At 43.0% G+C, this 26,220-nt stretch overlaps 1 protein-coding gene across 1 annotated transcript; it reads right to left on the bottom strand.

The window, feature by feature from the left end:
- Window positions 1–5,855: 5,855 nt before the first annotated feature.
- LOC120930940 (mucin-3B-like) lies at window positions 5,856–23,507 on the bottom strand. Its single transcript, XM_040342072.1, has 8 exons — window positions 23,428–23,507; window positions 23,167–23,309; window positions 20,198–20,254; window positions 19,930–20,098; window positions 16,185–16,355; window positions 12,758–12,858; window positions 9,617–9,672; window positions 5,856–6,401 (listed from the first exon to the last, which is right to left on the bottom strand). Exons 1-8 carry the CDS (start codon window positions 23,484–23,486, stop codon window positions 6,366–6,368), a joined length of 792 nt encoding a protein of 263 aa, XP_040198006.1. The 5' UTR covers window positions 23,487–23,507; the 3' UTR covers window positions 5,856–6,365.
- Between the last annotated feature and the right edge of the window lie 2,713 nt (window positions 23,508–26,220).

Genomic DNA, 26,220 nt, shown 5'->3' with positions numbered 1-26,220 from the left:
CATTAAAGAGGTGAAATGCAAATGATGACACGGGACAAAAGATGGAAAATTCTTTGAAGATGTGATACACTGGAAAAACGCACAGAAATTTTACTCCACTCTCTCCTATGACAACTGTGGTAGGAGAACTCTGATTGGCTCTGATGCAAAAGAAGGGCGGAGAAAGTATTCGCGAATATTCGTAATACGAATATTCGCGATTGCGAATATTCGTCAACATAAAAGGATCGCCTCAGCTTAGCTACTCGGCCCAGGGTCTCTAATCATACCAGCAATGCTTTTAGACGTCGATGGAGATCACTAGGATGTGATCTGTTTTAAAAATAAATTAGAAAAAATACGAATATTCGGAATAGCGAATTTTGGCCGCGAAATTCGAGTTATTCGCGAATATTCGAATATGCCATATTCGTAACGAATATTCGCAATGCGAATATTTGTGAGCAACACTAGTCACCAACCAGTGCATGCTGCAGGGGGGTGTCCACAATTCATGGTAGACAACATCCATGGCCAAAGGCACATACCTCCTGGCTTTCACTTTGCAACAGTGCTACTCTGAACATCAGGCCTAGGGCTTGTTTCTATCCTCCAGAAATAACTCAAACTCTTGTGTGCCTGTTTACCAACTCTAACTGCTCCCTTGCAACCACACAGACTTCCAAAGAAGCAGTTATTCATACAACTTCAAGGGCTTCTACACAGCTGCCCACTCAGTGGGAGCTGGCTACTGGCGAACTATGGACCCAAGAATAGAGACTTCATACCTCCCAAGTCTCTACGAAGCCTCAGGCTCCAGAACCCATATCAGGCATTTCTAATTCCAGAGGTCAATGAAAAACTGTTTATTCTGTACCAAACACACATCCTGGAACCCATCAGCCTGTATGGATGAGAGCACTGGGTGCCACTTTATAATGCCGTCGTACATGTTGTACGTCACAGCGCTTTGCTCAAGCATTTTTTTTTCACGATCGTGTGTATGGAAGGAAGTCTTGACAAGAATCACGTTGAGAAAAACGTAATTTTTTTATGACATTTTCGTGTGTACGCGGCATTAGGGCTCCTTCACACATGCGGAATGTATGTCCGCTTTTTCATCCATCCATTTATGGATGAAAAAGAGACATACATTGATCCCTATGAGATTGCGGGTGTCAGTGGATGAACATCCGCTGACACCCGATCTCATCCGGGTCGGCAACCCTCCCGGGTCTGCGGATCGGATCGGGTGAACACGGACAGACGGTCTGTGTTTATCCCCCCATAGGGGAGAGCGGAGATCTGACAGGGCGGTCCCTGCACAGTGTGCGGGGACTTCCCTGTCACCCGCCGGTTCAGCGGGGATCAAAGGAACGATCACCACTGAGCAAGCGGAGGTTCACGGGTCCGTCCCGTGTGAAAGAGCCCTTACTGAAACCAAGACATTTTCATGCCATCAATTTTGTAGGAACAGTTTAGGGATCGCCCCTTCCTGTTCCAACATGACTACACACCAGTACACAAAGCAAGGTCCATAAAGACATAGATGAGCGAGTTTGGGGTGGAGGAACTTGACTGGCCTGCACAGAGTCCTGACCTCAACCCGATAGAACACCTTTGGGATAAATGGATAAGTGTAGAATGCAAGAAAGGCCCTCTTGTCCACATCAGTGCCTGACCCCACAAATGCATTTTGCAAATGCAAAAGCTGAAAAGGGTGGGCCAACTCAATATCTATCTATCTATCTATCTATCTATCTATCTATCTATCTATCTATCTATCTATCTATCTATTAGGCATGTGCAAAAGGGAAAATTTTGTTTCGTTTCGTTTTAATTCGTTATTTAATTAATTTCGTTAAGTTAGGTTCGTTACATGTGTTAAATTCGTTTTCGGAACTTGTTCGTTTTCGACCGAATTTCGAAAAATCCGGTCGAATTCGAAAATATTTCGACCGTTTTCGGAATTCGTTCGTTTTCGACCGAATTTCGAAAAATCAAATAGTCTCTTTTCGAATATAATTTCGAAATTCGATCAAAATTCAAAAAACAATAAAAAATTTTGAATTCCAAATCGAAAACCCGCGGACGAAATTCGATCGGAATTAAAGAAAAAAAAAATAAAGAAAAAAAATTTGAATTCCAAATCGAAAACCCGCGGACGAAATTCGATCGGAATTCGAAAAAAATAAAAAATTCGAATTCCGATCGAATTTCGTCCGCGGGTTTTCGATTCGGAATCGAAAACGTTTGTTCGGATTCGGTAAATTCATTAATATTGCAATTCGGGAATTCGTATGCATCCGAATGTCCGAATAATGAAAAATTCGTCCGAATTTCGATTCGGAACGAAACGAAATGCACATGCCTACTATCTATCTATAGGTAGGTATATCTATATACAGTGGGTACTGAAAGTATTCAGACCCCCTTAAATGTTTCAGTCTTTGTTATATTGCAGCCATTTGCTAAAATCATTTAAGTAAATTTGTCCTCATTAATGTACACACAGCACCCCATATTGACAGAAAAACACAGAATTGTTGAAAGTTTTGCAGATTTATTAAAAAAAGAAAAACTGAAATATCACATGGTCCTAAGTATTCAGACCCTTTGCTGTGACAATCATCTATATAACTCAGGTGCTGTCTATTTCTTCTGATCATCCTTGAGATGGTTCTACACCTTCATTTGAGTCCAGTTGTGTTTGATTATACTGATTGGACTTGATTAGGAAAGCCACACACCTGTCTATATAAGACCTTACAGCTCACAGTGCATGTCAGAGCAAATGAGAAGCATGAGGTCAAAGGAACTGCCTGAAGAGCTCAGAGACAGAATTGTGGCAAGGCACAGATCTGGCCAAGGTTACAAAAATATTCTGCTGCACTTAAGGTTCTTAAGAGCACAGTGGCCTCCATAATCCTTAAATGGAAGATGTTTGGGACAACCAGAACCATTCCTAGAGCTGGCCATCCGGCCAAACTGAGCTATTGGGGGAGAAGAGCCTTGGTGAAAGAGGTAAATAAGAACCCAAAGATCACTGTGGCTGAGCTCCAGAGATGCAGTCAGAAGATGGGCGAAAGTTGTAGAAAGTCAACGATCACTGCAGCCCTACACCAGTCGTGGCTTTATGGCAGAGTGGCCAGACGGAAGCCTCTCCTCAGTGCAAGACACATGAAAGCCTGCATGGAGTTTGCTAAAAAAAAACACCTGAAGGACCCCAAGATGGTGAGAAATAAGATTCTCTGGTCTGATGAGACCAAGATAGAACTTTTTGGCCTTAATCCTAAGCGATATGTGTGGAGAAAACCAGGCACTGCTCATCACCTGTCCAATACAGTCCCAACAGTGAAGCATGGTGGTGGCAGCATCATGCTGTCAAGGTGTTTTTCAGCTACATGGACATCCCTTGACTGGTTGCAATCGAGGGAAAGGTGAATCCGGCCAAGTACAGGGATATCCTGGACGAAAACCTTCTCCAGAGTGCTCAGGACCTCAGACTGGGCCGAAGGTTTACCTTCCAACAAGACAATGACCCTAAGCACAAAGCTAAAATAACAAAGGAGTGGCTTCACAACTGTTCTTGAATGGCCCAGCCAGAGCCCTGACTTAAACCCAATTGAGCATCTCTGGAGAGATCTAAAAATGGCCGTCCACCAATGTTTACCATCCAACCTGACAGATCTGGAGAGGATCTGCAAGGAGGAATGGCAGAGGATCCCCAAATCCAGGTGTGAAAAACTTGTTGCATCTGTCCTAAAAAAGACTCATGGCTGTATTAGATCAAATGGTGCTTCTACTAAATACTGAGAAAAGGGTCTGAATACTTAGGACCATGTGATATTTCAGTTTTTCTTTTTTAATAAATTTGCAAAAATGTCAACAATTCTGTGTTTTTCTGTCAATATGGGGTGCTGTGTGTACATTAATGAGGAAAAAACTAACTTAAATGATTATAGCAAATGGCTGCAATATAACAAAGAGTGAAACATTTAAGGGGGTCTGAATACTTTCAGTACCCACTGTATGTATGTATATATATAATATATATATATATATATATATATATATATATATATATATATATATATATATATATATATATATATATATATATACTGTAGTTCTGACCATAATGATTAAAGAAGAAGTCACTATACATACCTTTAAAAATCTTTAAAAGTTACTTGAAGGAAACTAAGGATACCCAAAAATTTGAATGATTAACAGTATCAGAAAAATATAACAGTTTATTAACTGGAATTTTGCAATAATATTAATATAATTAGAATTTATAACGTAAATATCTTTACTTTTATAAATAATACTTTATAAGCTATTGCATTGTATATATAAAAATAAAATAGTTTATATATAATAATACATAGATACATAGACACAAAAACATCATACGTTCAATAACTTCCCACGTGTATAATATAAGGATAATATTTCAGAAACTTTGTTTTAATAAATAGCAAAATATCTTAAATCTGAAAGTCCTGGAGAATATAGAAGATCAGCTTTCAATACATTATTGCTTTTACTATAAGCAATCATTAGATGTATTTATGAATACTACTAGTATAAAAACATATAATATAAGCATTTAAAAGAACTAAAAAACAGGAAATCACATTTGAATAAATAACCATAAAAAGCCTGTACATCAAATAACATATTGTTTTTAGTAGGTTAGAGTTATAATTCCTTCTAGATTTTAATTTCTGTTCATGACTCCATTGGCAAAATGTTCCCTCACTTCGTCTCCTAAGGCTGGATTCACACCTATGGCATTTTTTGTGATTTTTGCATTTTGCAGATTTGCACTACAGAACATGTTCCATAGGAAACCATGTAAATGGACCGTAGTGCAAATCTGCAAAATGCAAAAAGCACTAAAAATGCATAAAGCCTCGTACACACGGGCCAGAATCTCGTCAGGAAAAAACGTTGTTTTTCCTAACGAGATTCTTGGCAAGAATCTCTTGCCGCCCAAGTGTACAGACTCTCCTTTCAAAAGAACCGCGGTTCTCTTGAAAGGCAGAAACGCGGTGACATCATCGCGTACGACGGGCATGCGCTAGTCACATTCGATTCCGTCGCCGCCATCTTGCTTCACCCTACCTATGCCTAGGAAGCTACCGCACATGCGTCAAAGACATTTCGAGCATGCGCGGGTTTCCACGGCGACCAGGTATGAAAGCCTCGTACACAGGCTCGGTATACTCGACAAGAAAGCTCTGCCAGCTTTTTTCTTGCTGGTTCTTGCCGAGTAAACCGAGCGTGTGTACGAGGCTTTAGTGTGAATCCAGTCTTAGGTAACCAGCACAAGAAATGGGGGGGGGGGCAGTCTTAACCAGGACAAGTAAGCATATTCAGAAATAGAACATGGTCAGAAGTAACAACCACTTTTCTTTTTCTTTTTTCTTTTTTTTTTATGTCTCCATTGGGGAGACTTTCCATCACTATCAATAACAAGTGTTTGTATATATTTTATATAGTTAAATGACCTCCCTGATTTTCGTTATGATCTATGTTGATGTCAGAATTAAAGTGTAAGTAAACCCACCTATCATTTTCAGCAAAGGAAGTTGCCACCTTGGCCTATGTTTAATCTTCAACTGCCATGGTGCTGCACATGTGATCAGTTATGACACCAGCCATTGGATGGTTTGACCGTTTGGTTGAGAGCACAACCAATGGGACAGTTAGCAATCCCGGCATGCCGGAAATGTAACTGCTTTTTGAAACTGTTAAATCGATGGGTTTACTTCCGCTTTAATTAGATCTTTGTCCAGGGCTGTGTTTAACCCAGACAAAATTACGGGCCTGTGCCCAGGGCTGCAGGGTTAGAGTTTTTTTTTTCATTTTTTTTTTGTTCACTTGTTGACATTTGTGGCCGATTTTAGCAAAAGACTTATATGGGTGATGGGGGTGTAGAAGATACTATGAAGAGTCAGACTCTTTATAGTCTAAAACACATGGAACCATCTATTATTTTTATCAATTGCTGATCTGTACAGCTAAAATGTAACAAATGCATACAATTAGACAGCATTCTTCCTCCATGAGTGCAATACATTTTATTAAAATATTGACATAGGGTGTCATAGTTCTGGGAGCCATGATTCCGTTATCCTTCTCATACAGATAAATCCAGTTCTGTAGCTCAGTTGTTCTTCCATGTTTCACCCAAACTGTTGGATTAATGTGTCCACATAAAGCTTCTGGTCTTTTTCTTCCAAAAGTTCATTCATAGCCAAAATTTTGGCACTTTTACTGGAGATAATTTCTTATTGCACTTGGAGTTCAGAATGGTGTGAAAATCTTCAGAAGTTCTCCTCTTCATCTGTTGGACTGATTGTTTTAGGAATGGATCAAGCTAAGGATATCTGGGGTCTTTGTATCCTCACCTAGATAAGAAAGTTGAAGAAAAATTTAAATTTCATAGGACAATATTTTCGAAAAACACTAAGGGGTAGATCCACAGAGTAAGTACGCTGGCGTATCTACTGATACGCCAGCGTACTTTCAAATTACCTGCGTCGTATCTTTAGTTTGAATCCTCAAACCAAGATACAGCGGCATCTGGGTTTGATCCGACAGGCGTACGGCTTCGTACGCCTTTGGATCTTAGATGCAATACTTCGGCGTCCGCTGGGTGGCGTTCTCATCGTTTTCCGCGTCGGGTATGCTAATTAGCTATTTCCGATGGTCCACGAACGTACGCATGGCCGACGCATTCTCTTACGTCGTCTCTAATCGGCTTTTTCCGGCGTATAGTTAAAGCTGGTATTTTGCGGTGTATAGATAGACTTGCCATGTTAAGTATGGCCGTCGTTCCCGCGTTGAAATTTGAATTTTTTTTTTTTTTTTTGCGTAAGTCGTCCGTGAATCGGGATGGAAGTAACTCACGTCTAAGTTAAAAAAATGACGTCCTAGTGACGTCATTTAGCGCAATGCACGGCGGGAAATTTCGGAACGACGCAGTTCATTTGGGGCGGGGATTTTAAATGAAACCCGCTCCCTAATCGCTGATTTGAATTCCGCCGCCAGAAATACACTACGCCGCCGTAACTACGGCGCAAATTCTTTGAGGATTCGAAATTACGCCATGTAAGGTACGGCGGTGTAGCGTATCTCTGATACGCTGCGCGGATCTAATTTTCTGGATCTGGCAGAAAATGTGCCAGTTAAGCCTCATACACACAATCGTATTTCCATCCGACAAATCTGTGGAATTTTGTTCGAAAGGGCGTTGGCCGTGAACTTGTTCTGCATACAGATGGCAGAATTTTTTCAGCCAACATTCACAAAACTACATCGTTTTTATGCTCTTTAGTGCCACCCTTTGGCCAACTTCTGCTAATGTTATCTTATGGTTAGCATTGGTTAGGGGCATGCATGTTTGTACTTTGGATTTTAGTCCGACCGATTTGTGTACACACGATCAGGTAATCCGAAGAAACACATCTGTTCTCGAACAATTTTAGAGCATGACCATCCAACATTTGTTGTCGGAAATTCCAGCAATTGTTCGATGGAGCATACAGACGGTCAGATTATCCGACAAAACACATCCATCACACAATTGTTGTCGGAATATCTGATCGTGTGTACAGGTCTTTAGTCTAATGCCGCGTACACACAATCTGAATTTCCAACAACAAAACCGTGGATTTTTTTCAAAAGGAATGTTGGCTCAAACTTGTCTTGCATAAAAACGGTCACACAAATGTTGTCTTAAATTCTGAACGTCAAGAACGCGGTCACGTACAACACTACAACAAGCCGAGAAAAATGAAGTTCAATGATTCCGAACATGCGCAGGTTTTTTGTGCGTCAGAATTGCATACAGATGATCGGAATTTCCGACAAGAACTTTTGTTGTCGGAAAAATTGAGAACCAGCTCTCAAACATTTGTTGTCGGAAATACACACGGTCGGAGCATACACACGGTCAGATTTGCCGACAACAAGCTCACATTGAATTTTTTTTGTTGGAAATTCCGATCGTGAGTATGCGGTATAAAGCTACACTTATGATTTATTCTCTTTGCTACCGAAAAATTTAGCTGCTTCTGCTAATGTGATGATGGGCAGAAAGTGGTTAGATTTCTTGAAAGCACAGAATGCTTCACCCTTGTAGCCCTAAAACTTACATAATTATTTTTCTCACTTCACGCAAAACAATGTACCCGTGTGTTGGTATTTTGACACTAAATACCGGGGTCATGGCAGCAGCTAGCTACCTTAACCCTGGTATTTTCGGCAAAGCCATGTGTTTCACTTTGAGATAAAAGTGGTCTCCGTGGCAGATTATTATTATTTTTTTCAAGTGACATTTTTTTTATTGCATTTTAGTGTAAATATGACAATATGATATCTGAAGTCTTTTTGACCCCAGATCCCATATTTAAGAGGTCCTGTCATGCTTTTTTTTCTATTACAAGGGATGTTTACATTCCTTGTAATAGGAATAAAAGTGACCCAATTGTGCATAGGACCTAGATTTCTCTCCAAGTAGAGAGTAAGCTCATTCCACTGGTTATTCATATAATTCAGCTTTCGAATGTGAGTGTCTTAATGGCCAGTAAAGGTTCTGAAATGTACTGTATATTCTCGAGTATAAGCCGAGTATTTCAGCACATTTTTTTGTGGTGAAAATGCCCCCCTTGAGTCACCTTTGCGTCTGATCTCCTGGACTTTAGGGACCCGGTACCGGTCGGGACCAAACTTGGCACACATGTAGCCCCACTCTTCCTCTACAAGTGTGCAAAGTTTGTTGTCCGGGGGAACTACAGCCGGAGAGCACCGATTTTTCAAAGCCGGGCACCACTTTCATAGACTCCCATGTTAAATGGTAATTTCTCCAGTGATTTGGGGACCTGGTAAGGCCCCTGGACCCAGAGCTTGGCACACATGTAGCCCCAATTCTCCTCTACAAGTGTGCAAAATTTGTTGTCTGGGGGACCTACGGCTGGAGAGCACCGATTTTTCACACCTGGGCACCCCTTCCATAGACTCCCATGTTAAACATCAGTCTAGTCATGGGCACAGTGAGGCATGGGCACAGTGAGGCATGGGCACAGTGAGGCATGGGCACAGTGAGGCATGCACATGGACACAGTGAGGCAAAGTGAGGCATGCAGATGGACACCCTAGGCTTATACTCGAGTCAATATGTTTTCCCAGTTTTTTGTGGTAAAATTAGGTACCTCGGCTTATATTCGGGTCGGCTTATCCTCGAGTATATACGATAATAGTTGGCAGAGTGCAGTGATAGAGCTTACAGGTATGCAAACCCAAATCAAGAACTTTGCTGCCTTTTGGTCTGCCCTTGGGCCAATTCTGTTTAAATTGTTCAGAAGCAATAAAGGGGTTGGAATAAAAAGTCCAAACTCAGTGTTTGCGGGTAAGGACAGGTGGATGATTTATATCTCTGCCCCCTCCATTCAGAGATACTGTTTCATTCATAGAAGCTATAGTACTGTATGACATCTATGAACAGAGCAGCGTTTTTTTTAGTGAGTTTTTTTTTTTTTTGTGAAAGAACAAACCAAATATTCACAGTATATAGCTTCATTCTTGATAAAAAAAAAAAAAAAGTTAAGAGTTGTCTTCATACCTCAATTTGTGTGTTGACTTTTTCCAAGGCTGGTCTAAAATTCTCTCGGGAAGAGCCTGTTTGATAATAAGGTACAACCAAGAAATTAGTAAATCTATATTTGCCAGTTGTTCTCGAATTCGTTACTGTACAATCTAACTGTGCTGGCCCTCGGGATTCAAAGTCAAAATTCACATTAGGTTATAGAAATATATACCTAAATTATTTTAAAGTTTTCCAAACCCATGGTTGTCTCTTCTTATTCAGAAATGAGAGTTAAGTATATGCAATGCCAAAACCTTTATTTTCTTTTGGGTAGAATGTGGAAGTTCCTGTCTATGGCCCATATTTACATACTTCGGCCCATATATATGCCGCCGTAGCGTATCACTTTTACGCTACGCCGACGCAACGCAGAGAGGCAAGCATGGAATTCACAAAGCAAATGCTCCCAATGTTGCGCCGGCGTAACGTAAATTCGTAGGCGTAAGCCGGCCTAATTCAAAGTAGGTGGAAGTGGGCGTGATCCATTTAAATGAAGTGTGACCCCATGCAAACGATGGGCCGAACGAACGGCGCATGCGCCGTCCCGTGGACGCAACCCAGTGCGCATGCTCAGAATAACGTCGGAAATACTCCCTAAGATACGTCGAATCAATGCCTACGACGTGAACGTAACCTACGCCCTACCCTTCACGTACTACTACGTAAACGACGTAAAATACGACGGCTGTTCCATGGTCCATACATTTGCATGAGTTGCGCCTCATAGATGGGGAATAACTATACGCCGGACGTAAGCCTTACGTAAACCGCGTATATTAATGCGCCGGGCGCAAGTACGTTCGTGAATCGGCGTATCTCACTCATTTGCATATTCGAATCGTAAATCAATGGCAGCGCCCCTTGCGGCCAGCGTAAATATGCGCCCACGATACGACGGCGTAGGAAACTTACGTCGGCCATAGGAAGCCTATTTTCAGGCGTATCTAGTTCTGTGGGCACGGTGCACAGATACGACGGCGCACATTTACACTTTACGCAGCGTATCTCGAGATACGTCGGCGTAAGTGCTACGTGAACCTGGGCCTATGTTATATTGCTGTTTGTGTCCCCTCTGCCGAGATTCACACTTCTATATTTTCATGGTGACCTTCGTCACCAGGATGAAAAATAAAGGGATGTCCAATATTTTAGACTTTTCACATCAATGTGAGGTGAAGGAAATCTTTCAATAGGTAAACCGATTCTGGTGGCAAGAGGGAACAACCCTTTATTTTGGAGAGGGCTTCTCTTACTTCCTGCTATGTCTTCTGGGTTAGCAAGGGATTTGCATTAAATGAAATGCTCCCTGACAAGACATCTGGAAAAATCTGGCAAGAGTACTCTACTCAAAGCAAAATAAAAATTTGGCTTTAACCGCTTGCCGACCGGCGCACGCCGATGTACATCGGCAGAATGGCACAGCTGCGTATATTGGCGTACAGGTACGTTCCCTTTAATATGCGCAGCCGTGGGTCGCGTGCGCTCGCGACCCGATCGGATACTCCGTGACCACCCCAGCGGGACCTGCGGATCGGTCGCCGCCGGTGTCCCGCGATCAGGTCACAGAGCTGAAGAACGGGGAGAGGTAAGTGTAAACAAACCTCTCCCCTTGCTTCCTAGTCAGACTGTCACCGATTGCCTGTTCCCTGTCATAGGGAACGACGATCAGTGAAGTCACACGCCAAGCCACGCCCCCACACAGTAAGAATCACTTCCTTAGGGCACACTTAACCCCTTCAGCGCTCCCTACATGTTAACCCCTTCACTGCCAGTGTCTTTTTCACAGTAATCAGTACATTTTTATAGCACTGATCGCTGTAAAAATGACAATGGTCCCAAAATAGTGTCAAAAGTGTCCGATGTGTCCGCCATAATGTTGCAGTCACGATAAAAATCGTTGCCATTACTAGTAAAGAAAATAAATAATAAAAATGCCATAAATCTGTCCCCTATTTGGTAGACACTATAGGCCGGATTCACAAAGAGTTAAGCCGGCGTATCTCTAGATACGCCGACGTAACTCGGAATCTAAGCCCGTCGTAAGTTTAAGTGTATGCTCAAACTGAGATACACTTAAACCTAGCTAAGATACGACGGCCTGCGCCGTCGTATCTTAGGGTGCAATTTTTCCGCTGGCCGCTAGGTGGCGCTTCCGTTGTTTTCGGCGTAGAATATGTAAATGACTAGATACGCCGATTCACGAATGTACGCTTGCCCGTCGCAGTAAAGATACGCCGTTTCCGTAAGAAATACGCCGCGTAAAGATAAAGCTGCCCCCTAGGTGGCGTAGCCAATGTTAAGTATGGCCGTCGTTCCCGCGTCGAAATTTAAAAATTTGACGTCGTCCATGAATGGGGCTGGACGTAATTTACGTTCACGTCAAAATCAATGATGTCCTTGCGGCGTACTTTGGAGCAATGCACTCTGGGAAATTCCACAGACGGCGCATGCGCCGTTCGTACAAAACGTCAATCACGTCGGGTCACCAATAATTAACATAAAACACGCCCCCTCATCCTCATTTGAATTAGGCGCACTTACGCCGGCCCCAGTTACGATACGCCGCTGTAACTTAGGAGGCAAGTGCTTTGTGAATACAGCACTTGCCTCTCTGACTTACGGCGGCGTAGCGTAAATATGATACGCTGCGCCGCCGTAAAAATGTGCAGATCTACCTGAATCCAGCCCTATAACTTTTGCGCAAACCAATCAATAAACGCTTATTGCGATTTATTTTTTTTACCAAAAATATGTAGAAAAATACGTATCGGCCTAAACTGAGGAAAACAATTTTTTTTTATATATATATTTTTGGGGGATATTTATTATAGCAAAAAGTAAAAAATATTGCATTATTTTCAAAATTGTCGCTCTATTTTTGTTTATAGCACAAAATTTTTTAAAATCCAATACAATTATGGAGAGAATAGAACTGTAAAAATTAACAAAACCAAAAAAAAGGGCAGATTTGATGGACCTCTGAATGTGTGCAGACAAACTAGTTAACTACAATTCCAGCTCTCAAATGTCAGGAAGTAGCAGTATGGGAGGACAATATGACCAATACCTCTCCTGTTCCTATGCCACTATAGAAGAAGTTGAGGCTATTCCACATACCTTGCTCGCCTTGATTTGAATCAGTTATGGAAATGTTGTTACTCCATTTATCATCTTTGTCTTCATCGAACCACTGGTCAGTGTCATTCAGGATTGCCTCTCTAATAACAAAAGGATTTACAGATTATTACAAAAGTTTATATTAACAGAACCAATTTTGTAAAATACATTATGTTTTTTTAATATAAATGAATAATAGGAGCCCTTTATAATCGGTATAACAAATAGTACATTAAGCTATAATAGCTATGGGACCTTACCTTCAAACAGTCCAATTTTTAGACCAACCTTTACTTCAAACTTAAATCAGGTTTAGATAGAACAGGGATAAGGGCATAGGCGGGCACACAGGATGTGCCAGATGTTCCTGGGCACACCCTAATAACATTGTGCTGCACAGATTCCCCCTGCTGTTTGGCTGCAGAAGTAGGGACTTGGGAATCTCTGCTTAAGGGTAGTTAATAGTGTCCCATCAGAGAGATTTCTCCCTCCCTCCATCCCTCTCTCCCTTTTTTTTATTTCTCCCTCCCTCTCTACGTTTTCTTTCTTTCTCCCTCAATTCTTCTTTCTTTCCTTTCTTTCTTTCTATCTTTCCTTCTCCATCTCTCGATCTTCTTTCCTCCCTTTCTCTCCATCCCTCGATCCTTATACAGACCAGGATCCCCCAGTTTCATTCCAGTTCTCCTCTACCCATCCCTCATCTCCTACCCACTCCCCCCTTTTTACCCTCTCCTTCTTCCCTTCCCCATGTTTTTCACTCACATTACCCATCTCCACTCCACCCCAATTTTTTTTTCAGGGGCTAAGGAAGAACTTTGAGGTGAAGCATCTTATTACCGTTGCTGCTTGTGTGGGTGGGATGTGTACTGTGCCAATCCCGGCTGACCCTCCTCTCCTATTTATCCCATGTGATTGGCGCAGAACACATCCCACACCAGCAGCAGCAGTAAGATTCTCCGCCTCTGGGTTCTTTGTTAACCCCTGCAAAGGGCGTGAGTGGGGCCCCATGTCTAAATTTTGCCTAAGGCCTCACAAAGCCTAGAGCCGCATCTGGGCACACAATTTACTTATCTACTCTACACACACAGATGGGCATACCCATATCCTACAACATGCAGAGTTATGTACTGTACATAGCTCATACTGAGCCTTCAGTGCTACCTTGGTGCAACAATAATCTATGGGCCCTAAAAACCTGATCAGTGTTGCTTTCTATGTTGTGAGATATTTCCCCTCTATGGTCTAGCACAGGCATGTCCAAAGTCCGGCCCACGGGCCAATTGCGGCCCGCGTTCCGGTTTTGAACGACCCGCCTGGTTGTCTGGACATATATATCTTTTCCCAGCACTGAGGCCACAAAAGATATATAACTTATATCACAAAATGGTGCATCGCAGGCTGAATCCTGCACGCCGCTAACATAATTTATTACATGGGAGGCGCGGCAGGTCTCTCCTAAATCATTGCATCACTCCCCCTTCCTCCCCCTCCCCACACACCTTTTTCACACACGCCTGGAAGCCCTGCAGGTCCGGACAAAGGGCGGGATCTTTCAAGTTACAAAGCAGGTGATTGGTTGCTAGACAGTGGGGCGGTCCCAGCAACCAATCACCTGCCTTTAACTTGAAAAGTCCAGCCCCCTTTCTCTGGACCTGCCATGCGTGCTTCCTGGATTGTGTGATTAAGTTAGTGCAGTGTGGTGAGGGGGAATGCTACGTGGATGAAAGGGACAGTCTGACTCCAATATCGAGGGAGGACTGTGATGGAGGGAGTCTGAATTAGGGAGGGAGTCTGAGATGTAGTGGGGCCTATGAAGTGGGCTCTGCAATGGGGGGGGGGGGGACTGTGATGATGGACTGGGGATCTGGGATGGATTGGAATTCTGTGATGGACTGGGGAATTCTGTGATGGACTGGGGAATTCTGTGATGGACTGGGAATGGACTGGTGATCTGTGATGGACTGGGGATCTGTGATGGACTGGGGATCTGTCATAGACTGGGGATGGACTGGGGATCTGTCATAGACTGGGGATGAACTGGGGATTTGTCATAGACTGGGGATGGACTGGGGATCTGTCATAGACTGGGGAATTCTGTGATGACCTGGTGATCTGTGATGGACTGGGGAATTCCCCAGTCCATCACAGATCCCCAGTCCATGACAGATTCCCCAGTCCATGACAGATCCCCAGTCCATCACAGATCTGTGATGGACTGGGGATCTGTGATGGACTGGGGATTTGTGATGGAGTGGGGTCTGTAATGGGGGGGGGGGATCTTCGATGGACTGGGGATCTGCTTCACAGATCTTTATTTAAAAAAGTACGTTTGTTTTCCAGAAACTTCCCTCTTAAAGTGAAGGCGTGTGTTATACGCCAATAAATACGGTATATCCAAATAACACGCCTGAGCTAATCTCTTTACTCACACTCAGCCACAAAGGCAAGAGATTTCTTGTTGGGCAGTGTATTAGTGCTCGAACGAACACACTTAGACCGAATTTTAATGGTTTAAAGAATGATAGGGAAAATGGTCGGCCCTCGAGCATGTTCACTATATCAAATCTGGCCCTCTTTGAAAAAAGTTTGGACAGCCCTGGTCTAGCAGCTTCTTAAAGATACCCATAGCCACTCAACTTAACCCATTTGAAGGTCCATCAAATGACAAACATCTCCTGCTAAAGCAGGGCTGTCTTAATGAGAGGGCAAACCTGGACACTGCCCAGGGGCCTCAGCTGCATGGGGGGCCCCTGCACTTTCCCCAAAGCAGCTGGTCCTTGAGCCCACACTGCCCTGAATTTGGGGGCCCCATGATGGCACTGAGAGTGATATATGCAAAGGGGAGGCAATCTGCCTCCTACCTACTTAATGTCTGTTTACCTGCACTGTCATCATTATATGGGCCCCAGAGCACTACTTTGCCCAGGGGCCCATGATGCTATTAAGACGGCCCTGTTCTAAAGGAATTCACAACTAGGGCCTGTGTCAACCAGCTTTGGACTTGTGTCGATGACATCAGTTTAAGACACTTCGGAGATTATTCAGAAATAAATAATTGACAGATGCAGTTGACCTGCAGTTGATCTCCCTTTGACCTGCATTTGAGCTTTTTCAAGCCTCCTCAACCCCAAACTTCATACAAACTCCAAACTCATCCCAAAAAGTGAGGAAGTGTAAGAACATTTGAGGTTTTTTTTTTGTCTTCTTGTTCTGGTGACACTGGTACCCCTGTTTTTGATGTCCGTAATGGGTTCACAGATAGAAATGGGTAACCTACCCTAGATTAAATTTCACCCTACTCTATCCAAATCTAAAAAAAATCTGAAGTTAGGCTTTTATGTTATATGGGGACTCATGCTGTTTTTACAGATATTGTTTGCAGCAAGAACCACAGAGTAGATGTACTATATCTTGCTTTTGGTCTCACCTGTCCTTCTTTGACGTTTTAGATCTGTACAGGAAGAATAGTACTAGTCCAGTGCAAATGATGACGACCAAGACACCAAAGGCTGCTCCCACGCCACCATATAAAGCATCCTTGAGAATTTGGCCTGTACAGTCTGAATTCGTGTACATATACTTGTCCAATGCCGGGCACCTGTAAAAAAGATGCAGCAAAGTCTGTTAGCCTCATTGGTGGACATATCGTCTTTATCAATGCCTTGCAGCCCAACTGCAGGGAACATAAAGATTCTATAAAAAAAAACTAAAATAGGGAGCACCAGCCTAGTGCATCACCTTCATATACCATCTATTAATTCATAAGAGCAAATATTATATTCACAAAAAGTTTAGGTTAACATGCGTATCAGTGAATTCAAAGCCACAACCGCTCTATCTGCAGCACTTAATCAACAGCATGGGACTTGAAACCATCCAAGTTCAATGTTTCTAATGCATTTCAAGTGGAATCCCCTCTTTATTAGAGCCCCTTTGAAATGTGTTAGCCACATAGAAGGGTGGGGGGAAAACTCAGCCCTGGACCTTCCCCCTAATCCTCTGAACCCTCCAAGAGCCCCTTAGGCCTCGTACACACGATAGGTTAACCAGAGGATAACAGTCTAAAGGACCGTTTTCAACGGTCAAAACCGATCGTGTGTGGGCCCCATAGGTTATTTAACCATAAGTAAAAAAAAAGCCAACTTGCTTTAAAATGAACCTATGGATTGGTAACCGATAGGTCAAAACCGATCGTTAGAAGGCACAACCATCGGTTAAAAATCCACGCATGCTCAGAATCAAGTCGACACATGCTTGGAAGCACTGAACTTTGTTTTTTTCAGCACGTCGTTGTGTTTTACGTCACCGCGTTCTGACACGATCGGTTATTTAACCTATGGTGTGTAGGCGCGACGGACCATCAGTCAGCTTCATCGGTTAACCTAGGACAAGGGTCCTTCAGACCGTTGTCCTCTGGTTAACCTATCATGTGTACGAGGCTTTAGCTTCCCTCTCCCTTATGCCCCATACACACGTTCGGAATTCCGATGGGAGCTTTTCATCGGAAATTCCGATCGTGTGTATGCTCCATCTGACTTTTGCTGTCGGAATTCCCGGCAGCAAAAGTTTGATAGCAGGTTCACAATTTTTCAGATGGAAATAAATCCTATCAGAAAAAACGATCGTCTGTATGCTTTTCTGACGCGCAAAAACCCACACATGCTCAGAATCAAGTCGACACATGCTCGGAAGCATTGAACTTTTTCTCGGCTTGTCGTAGTGTTGTACGCCACCGCGTTCTTGCAGGTCAGAATTTGGTGTGACCGTGTGTATGCAAGCCAAGCTTGAGCGGAATTCCGTCGGAAAAACTATCCAAGGTTTTTCCGATGGAAAATCTGATCTTGTGTATGCGGCATTAGAGTCCATCAGCCACCCTTCCTCCCTGAGAGCCCTCTTGATCCCTTTAGGTTCATACAACCCACAGAGCCCACCTCCCAGCTCCCCTACTTCAACCCACTTACATAGATGGCAAAGCAGTCCTCCTCACCTGACACCAACGACACAGAGATGAGCACCACAAGAGAAGAACAAGTGACCGGCAGCATCAGGATTACAGGTTTGGAGTCACCCTTGGGGCTGCTGTGCCACAATGCATTGCCCTCTGATATGTGGCTCAGTGCATGCTTTAAGACTTGTCTTTTGAGCTTAGCTTGCACTTGTGGTTGGGGAGGCGGTAAAAATAGTCTGTTGAGTTGTTTTTATTGCCCCAGCCAACTGCCCTCTCCAAGCTGCAAAGGCAGCCATACAGGGGTACACACTTTGTGCTGTGGCGTGTCAAACAGTATCCATCTGACGCGTTTTGTAAGCTGTGAATGGGGCCACATACCACCTGCGTGCAAAACATACAGTTGCAGCACAATGGTGCAAGCGTTTAGGGATTAAAACGGACGGATCACTCTATGGGGGGGCCAAACTAAGGTAGATGGGTGAGTAGGGAGTCATCTTAGCACCCCATTACAACTATAGTATGAACACAGCCTTTGCAAGTGTGGCTTGAACTGCTCCAGTAGTTCCATAGTGAATACAGAGTAAAAGCGGAATAAGAAGTGACATACACAAGCCTTGAATCTGCAGTGCTATTACAGAGAGGTAATATAAATATACTGTTCGGGATCTGTCCCACTTGCATGTTTTTTATATGTTGTGTTGATTTGCATCAGGTTACAGTAATACCTCGGATTGCGAGTAATGCAGTTAACGAGCGTTTCGCAATATGAGCTATTCGTTTTTTTTTTTAATTCTGACTCGGTTAGCAAGCGTTGTCTCACAAAACAAGCAGAATTCAAGCCTCTGTGGTGTACAGTACCGCATTTGGCCAGAGGTATGTTATCTCATCAGTACATGTACACAGGGTTGTTTCTAGGCAGTTGAGTTTAGAGGCTTTTTTTTTAATGGAAAAAAATGGGTTCAGACACTGGCCCAGATTCAAGAAGCAATTGCGCCTGTGTAACCATAGGTTACACAGCGCAATTGCGCACTTGCTCCGGCGTTACGAGTGCTCCTGATTCAGGACATCGTAACGCCGACTGCAGCCTAATATCTGCGTGGCATAAGGCTCTTATGCCACACATATCTTAGGCTGCATTCTTGCGATGACCGCTAGGGGGCGCTCCCATTGTGCTCAGTGTATAGTATGCAAATTGCATACTAACACCGATTCACAATGTTGCGCGAGCCCTGCGTACGCAATTTACGTCGTTTCCATACGGCGTGTTTAGCGTAAGGCTGCCCCTTCTAATAGCAGGGGCAGCCAATGCTAAAGTATACCCGTCGTTCCCGCGTCGCGACGTTCCAATTTTACGTAATTTGCGTAAGTGATTCGTGAATGGCGCTGGACGCCATTCACGTTCACTTTGAAGCAAATGACGTCCTTGCGACGTCATTTGCCGCAATGCACGTCGGGAAAGTTTCCCGACGGAGCATGCGCTCTACGCTCGGCGCGGGAGCGCGCCTAATTTAAATGATTCCCGCCCCCTACGGGATCATTTACATTAGGCGCCCTTACGCAGGGCAATTTTAAAGAGCGCACACGCAATTTACGGAGCTACTGCTCTGTGAATCGTGCGCAGCGCAGATAATTTGCGGGGGCGCAGGGCAAAAACGCTGCCCTGCGCCTCCGTAACAAATGCGCAAATCTTACTGAATCCGGGCCACTGAGTTTAGAGGCATTTCAAGTACCAAACGTGGCTAAACGCGTTTAGCCGCGTTTCGTTTACAGACATTTTTCAATTTTTTTTAAACGCTTCTAAACGCAAATGCGGCAAAATGCTGCTAAATGCGGCATGTAAACGCGGGTTACTATCTGTCAAGTTAAATCGTTCAGGAGAGGTTGTAAAAACGTCCCGTGTACATGAAGCCTTACTGAAACGTTAACCTGTCTTTGGATGGTGCCAAATCAGCAGATTGCCATACTGTCTGGACAATATCTGCATAGAAACCAATCAGCTTACAGTTTTTTTTTGGTCAAAGCTTAATTGAATAGTCTGAAGTTAGAAGCTGATTGGCTATCATGAACATCTGCACCAGATTTTGCACTCTACAGTTTTAGTAAATCAACCCCACTGGGTCTAAAGAGGTATGTCAGTGTATAAAGTGACATCTGAAGACCATTATTTGATCTAAGTGTACCTATAAATGCATGAAATAATGAATTGGAATCAAAGAATACTCACGAGCAGCGGGGCCCCGTCCATTTCTCGATCTGACAGGTTCCATTATGACAGTCCTTAAAGCGAGGAGATTGTTTACCACAGTGAGACACACAGATAAGATTCCCATTTTCAAATTCTGCAGTATAAAAATCTTTCAAACCGTCGTCGTCAACCTTTTGCCTGCATTGCTCTGATGGGACAAGAGATAGAACGTGTCGTTGTCTTACTATCGTCTCTGGAACGTCCAAGGACAAGTCACTGAAGAATATCACATGAACATTTCACCTACCTTCTTCAGATATCGGGTCCTTTGTAGATGTCACTTCAAAGGCAATACACATGGCAGCTATAAGACATGAAAACATAAGATCATGACATAAAGTTTGGTATTAAACGCCATTTCTGTGTTGGCAGAAGACACAAAGGTACAGTGTATGTGCAGGAGTACATTTCCTACAAGAGGTTTGTGGTTTGCAAGCTGACCTGGATGCACTGTTCTTATTGGACAACTATGTGACAAATGGGGGTTAACCCTTTTGCTGCCACTGACTTATGGTATATGTCGGCAGCAGTGTGGAAAGGGGGAGGGGGATCACAGGTGCCCTTCACACAGGGCTTGCTCTATTTTGATCAGCAGGAGATCTGTCTGCTGATCCCTTGCTGATGGGAGCAGAGCGGGGTTAATGACAGGTCTGTGTCAGCTCAGTTTATGCAGAGTGGACATGGACACTACCCGCTCTGCTCTATGGGTGGCCAGGAGTGAAATGTTGTCGGTTTACACCCGACTACCTCTGATTCGCCTAGATGGAGAAGGATGATTCCCCTTCCGTTTTATTTTTTTGGTGGACCCGATTGGATCAGAGGTAAGTGGTTGCAAATAAATAAGTCCATAGGGTAAGGTGACCATAGGGTAATAGTAATGGCAACAATCAGCGACTCTCTGCCCATCACCGCCCGCCTCACAGCCTCTTAAGTCTTACTCTTCAGGCCCCGGCTACTACTGGATGGGGAGCAGAGGAAGATCACTCCACCAGAGAAGGCAAGGAGATAGGCAGGTGGCTGGCCAGGATTTGAGCCAAGGCAGAAGAACATGCGAGCGGAGCTGAATGGGCATGCGCCCGAAACTGAAGAAATATTCCCTCCGCTTCGACCAGCGCGTGATAATCAGAAGGGGGCACAGATAATGGGAAAAATACAACCCCCTATGCTAGTAGGCACGGCGGAGCAGGGGTGTGTAATTCAATATTTTTTTTTTATTCTGCACTGATTGTCTTTGAAATTGCCACTGCCCGCTATTAAATCCAATCCGGGGACAAAACCAGGGACGGACTTGGTCCGGGGACAGTGTCCTCAATCAGGAGACTGTCCCCTGAAACTGGAGATGTCTGGTTACCCTACCATAGGGGTGAATGGACCATCCAATCAGGTCTGTCTGAAAAACTGACAGGTGGACCTAATCAGACCCTTCATGTGAAAGGGCCTTAGAGCCGGTTCACACACAGGCGGAACTACTTTGGGGCCGACTCGGCAAGGCGATCTCAAGGCGACTTTAGAGGCAACTTGCAAAATGACTTTTGTATTGAAGTCAATGCAAGTCGCCCCGAAAGTCGTACAGGAACCTTTTTCTAAGTCGGAGCGACTTGCGTCGCTCCTATTAGAATGGTTCCATTGACTACTGCGGACCGCGACACGTCAGACGGCTGAGTCGCCTGACAGGTGGCCCCTGTGTGAACCGGCTCTAACACTTCTGACTGTTACAGCAGCTAGTAATGTGTGTAAATTGGATGACTGTCAGATGGAATTGATCAAAGTAACTGTCAAATGAAAAATCCTTAAGAGTCCAAGGTCTTTATTGTTCAACTGGTTACAATAAGCAGGGCAAAAGACTGGCAATGTGTCTCCTTTGCCACTTCTACCAAATACACCCCCGGCACTGACTCTTGATCAGTGCCAGCCCGTCCAGGCACCACCCCTTCTCTCCAGCCAACCCCTCTATATGCAGTGGGTAGATTCATGCATAGCATAGAAATGTCTGATGGTAAAATTGTTATATTCTTATCATAGGTATGGGCAGTCTAATGCATTAGGATGTGCACCCTTAAGATCAAAAACACATGTTTATGTATCTACATATATATGACCCCGGTACATTGATCTCCCTGCTGGCGCAGTGAAAGAGAAGAGCGTAAACACTTGACATGTGTACATTTTGTTTCAGAATTTCGTTTTCATCCGAAAAATAAATGTATTTAGTTACTCCCAAAATTCATTTTTATTTATTTTGTTTTTCGTTAGAAATTGCATTAGTCCGGAAATCCAAATTAATTAAGGTCGAATCTGTCATTTAAGGCTTATTGTGTTTGTCGAATGTTGAAATAAGATTCGACGGAGCAGCGAAACTGTACGACACCGCGATCGTACATTTCCGGTCCAATGTTTCGCCTACAAGCTATAGAAGAATTCTAATGTTGTATGACACTAGTAATAATTATATTTATTAATTATTTTTATTACTAGTCAACCAACATTAGAATTTTTCTATAACCTATGGGCCGAGCATTTGACCGGAAATGTACGATTGCGGCGTCATACAGTTTAGCTTCTCCGTCAAATCTTCTTAGAACTTTCGACAGACACCATTCAATGACAGATTCAACGTTTGTATGTTTTTCAATGCTTTGTCGAATCTTTGTGGTTCATGTTGAATTGCGAAGTTAGTTCTAGCAATTTTACTGCTCCTCCTCTTTGGTTACAATCAGCCAATAACATTCATCATCATCATTATTTTTATTTTACTTCCCACACCCAATTCCAGCAGCGATCTTTTCTCTCTATGATGAGAATCTTTCCTCTCTATAATGTCAAATCTTTTCTCTCTATAATGTTGAATCTTTTCTCTCTATGTCGAATATTTCCTCTCTATGTAGAATAATCTTGGACTAATAGAGTTAGGTTAGGCACATTCGACCACAGGTTCGATAGACACAGATTGCTATTGTCAGCATGATGACGAATCTCCTATCTATATCGAACTGTTGTTGCAACGAAAACTAAAATAAAGCATTTTTTTATGTTGGATCTTTCGGTTTTCGTATTCTGCGCATTTGTATTTCTATAGGCATTTATATCTACAGGCAGCTCCGGAAGCAGAATTATTCCATGTTATTACGCTGCCTGGGCAAATGCCCCCATGTGCATGAAACCCAAAAAAGTCAAACTAGTTTATTGGTCCAGCACCAGCAGGAGTATTGTACTTACAGTTTGCTTCGCAGGTTTTATTCAGTTCATTCAGGTTTTCTTTTACATCTTTAAGTGTTTTTTCAAACTGAGCAGCTATATTCTCATTTTGCTTATATAGCAATCTCACAATGATCTCATGAAGCACAATAACACTTCCATTACTGCCGGAGACACAAACAGTTTATTGATCAGATTTTACATTCTTTCACACATACCATATATAGTATTGGTGGAATCATCATTTATTCATCATAAAATGTCTTAAAAATGTCCTCATACCTTATAGACAGTATTTTTACATCTTCAAACCCAGTAACATTCTTATAAACGATGGTCATCTGTCAAAAAAATAAAAAAAAAGATTACAATCTGCAGTATAGACAACAAAGTATGGCATCTGGGAAGGGAATATTCCCCATTGGGGCGCTACCAACATCCCTTGTAAGTTTCAATACATAGAAAATGATGAGCCTAAATGGGACCTTTAAAGGGCAAGTTCATGAAAAATGCAAAGGTGAACCAAATCCAAAAATCCTGGCTACCCCTCAGGACCCTGCTGCACATAGTGGCCCCATGACATGACTGTTAAGGCCATTGGATTACAGTGAACTCATTGTCATGTTCAAGATACTAACCACAACATACAAAGCCAGTCACAACTCTGCCCCAAGCTACATCACCAATCTTGTCTCCAAATATCACCCAAACCGTCCTCTCCACTCTTCTCAAGAGGACCTACTCTCAAGCTCCCTTGTCTCCTCCTCCCATGCATATCTCCAGGATTTCTCCAGAGCCTCTCCCATCCTCTGGAACTCTCTACCTCAACCTGTCCTGCTATCTCCTACTCTAGCTGCCTTCAGGCAATCCCTGAAAAGTCATCTCTTCAGGAAAGCCTACCACACCTTTAACAAATCTTTTACCACTTCCATCAGCTCATCCCACACAGTTAACGTGGATGTAAACCCACTCTAATCCTTTCTAAACTACTGCCATAGTGCTGATCTATAAGGATATACATGTCTCCTGCATGTATCCTTACCTGTCAAATGTTTCCCCTCTGTCTGTTATAAGAACTGAAAAACTGCAGATTCTGTGGGTGGATCTGTTGTCCCAAGCTCGGTGGGTGGAGTCATGATGTCAGTAGACTCCCCGCCCACCTCTACACTCCCCTTACACTAAATTCTGCTATGATCACTAACATCCAGTCAAAATCCAGAAAAGTAACCACATCACTTCAGAAAAGGAGTGGGGTGGGAATTAAAAAATAATGCCTGTCTCCAGGCTAGTGCATGAGATATGTAAATAACCTGTCACTCACAGCAAGGGGGCGGAACGGACCAAGGTTTTTCTCTGTAAGTCCGTTTTATTTCACTGAACAATAGTGAATAGTGAATGATAACGCAGCATTCACATTCACAATCAGCTGTAGGCCTCCTGGCCCTCTGGCTCAATTTCTCTCTGATTTTGACGACTTCTCTATGCAACTTTCATTGCTTTCCAATCATGTAGTGATTCATGGTGACTTAAACCTATGGCTAGATGATGTATGTATGGAACCAGGACACTCAAGATCTCCTGGATGACATGCAGGCTTTACATTTTACGCATATAAAGGAACCCACTCATATCAAGGGCCACACTCTAGATGCCCTTTTCCTAAATGGTCTTTCCATTTCAAAAGTGACGATACAAAAAATTGTGTGGTTAGATCACTTTTTGATTTCGTATGTTCTTCCCGGCTTTGCTCTCAAAAGAATACAGGCGGGTAATAATATGCATAAATCAATTCCATTTCGAAAACTTAAGCCTGTCAACTGTGATGAATTCAAGAACTGCTATACTAAAACCGGCAACGAGAATGAGGAGAATAAGCTTATGGACGATCTCGAAGAAGGTGTTCTCCAATTAGAGCGTGCCTTGGACGATTTTGAATAAAAAAATCATTGAACGAAGTGGCTTCCTTTCAGGTGGCTAACAACCGGCCGAGATTACAGAAATCCCAACCGTGGTATACATCTAGCCTCCTCCCTCTCAAAAAAAAGAGATGGTTCTTGGAGCGAAAAATGGCTAAAATCTCAATGCAATTTGGACAAACAAGCCTACCGCATACATTGCAGAGGTTATGCCAAGGCAGTAAAAACGCTAAAAAGAACATATTATAATACCAAAATTAGCGTCGCCCCTAACCAAACGGGAGAATTGTTCGCCATAGTCCGGGAGATTTTTGAGCCAAAAAGATTCCACTCCAAGATTATGGCGACTCCACAACTGTGTAATGATATCCACCAGTCTTTAATTTCAAAAGTGGAGAAAATCTGTGCTCGATCCTCCTTAGCACCCCCCTGTGCAACACCAAATACCAAAACCACCCTGGAAAAACTACATAAATTTCGCCCAGTGTCAGAGGAGGAAATCAGAGCTATCACCTCAAAACTGAAACCAACCAGTTATCCTGATGACCCCTGCCCTGCCTGTTTCATTCAGAAACATGTAGACACTAGTGTTGCTCACGAATATTCGTATTGCGAATATTCGGCTCGAATATGGCATATTCGAGTATTCACGATATATTTCGAATTTCGCGGTGAATATTCGCTATTCCGAATATTCGCATTTTTTCAATTTTATTTTTAAAACAGATCACATCCTATCGACGTCTAAAAGCATTGCTGGTATGATTAGAGACCCTGGGCCGAGTAGCTAAGCTGAGGCGATCCTTTTATGTTGCAGAATATAAAAAAAAAAAAATTGCGAATTTTCGCTAATGCGAATGCGAAAATGATTGCGAATTTTCGATAACTGTGGTAGGAGAACTCTGATTGTCTTTGATGCAAAAGGGGGGGGCTTTGTGTATGTTTCTGTTAGGAATATTTGTATGTTTGATATTATTTTTTTTTGTAAGAAGGAAAAAATTGCGCATACCTTAAAAAAAGGGGAGAATACAGCAGCAACTCAAAAATGTTATACAACATAAATTAATACAAGACAGAAAATGGAGTCGCTCTACAAGAATAAAACATATGTCTAGTGACAAGGCATGTGGGCAAATTATAAAATAAGCAAGCGCAAATA

Source organism: Rana temporaria, chromosome 3 (genome assembly GCF_905171775.1).
Source record: "Rana temporaria chromosome 3, aRanTem1.1, whole genome shotgun sequence".
Classification (NCBI taxonomy): domain Eukaryota; kingdom Metazoa; phylum Chordata; class Amphibia; order Anura; family Ranidae; genus Rana; species Rana temporaria.
This window is presented reverse-complemented; position numbering and strand designations above follow the sequence as displayed.

Excerpts from the sequence above, each read along its gene's own strand:
- LOC120930940 (XM_040342072.1), bottom strand. The coding sequence starts at position 23,486 with ATGACCATCGTTTATAAGAATGTTACTGGGTTTGAAGATGTAAAAATA. Across the intron at positions 16,356-19,929 it reads TGGACGGGGCCCCGCTGCTC|GTGCCCGGCATTGGACAAGT; the intron begins GTGAGTATTCTT and ends TCTTTTTTACAG. Across the intron at positions 12,859-16,184 it reads AAAACGTCAAAGAAGGACAG|AGAGGCAATCCTGAATGACA; the intron begins GTGAGACCAAAA and ends TTTTGTTATTAG.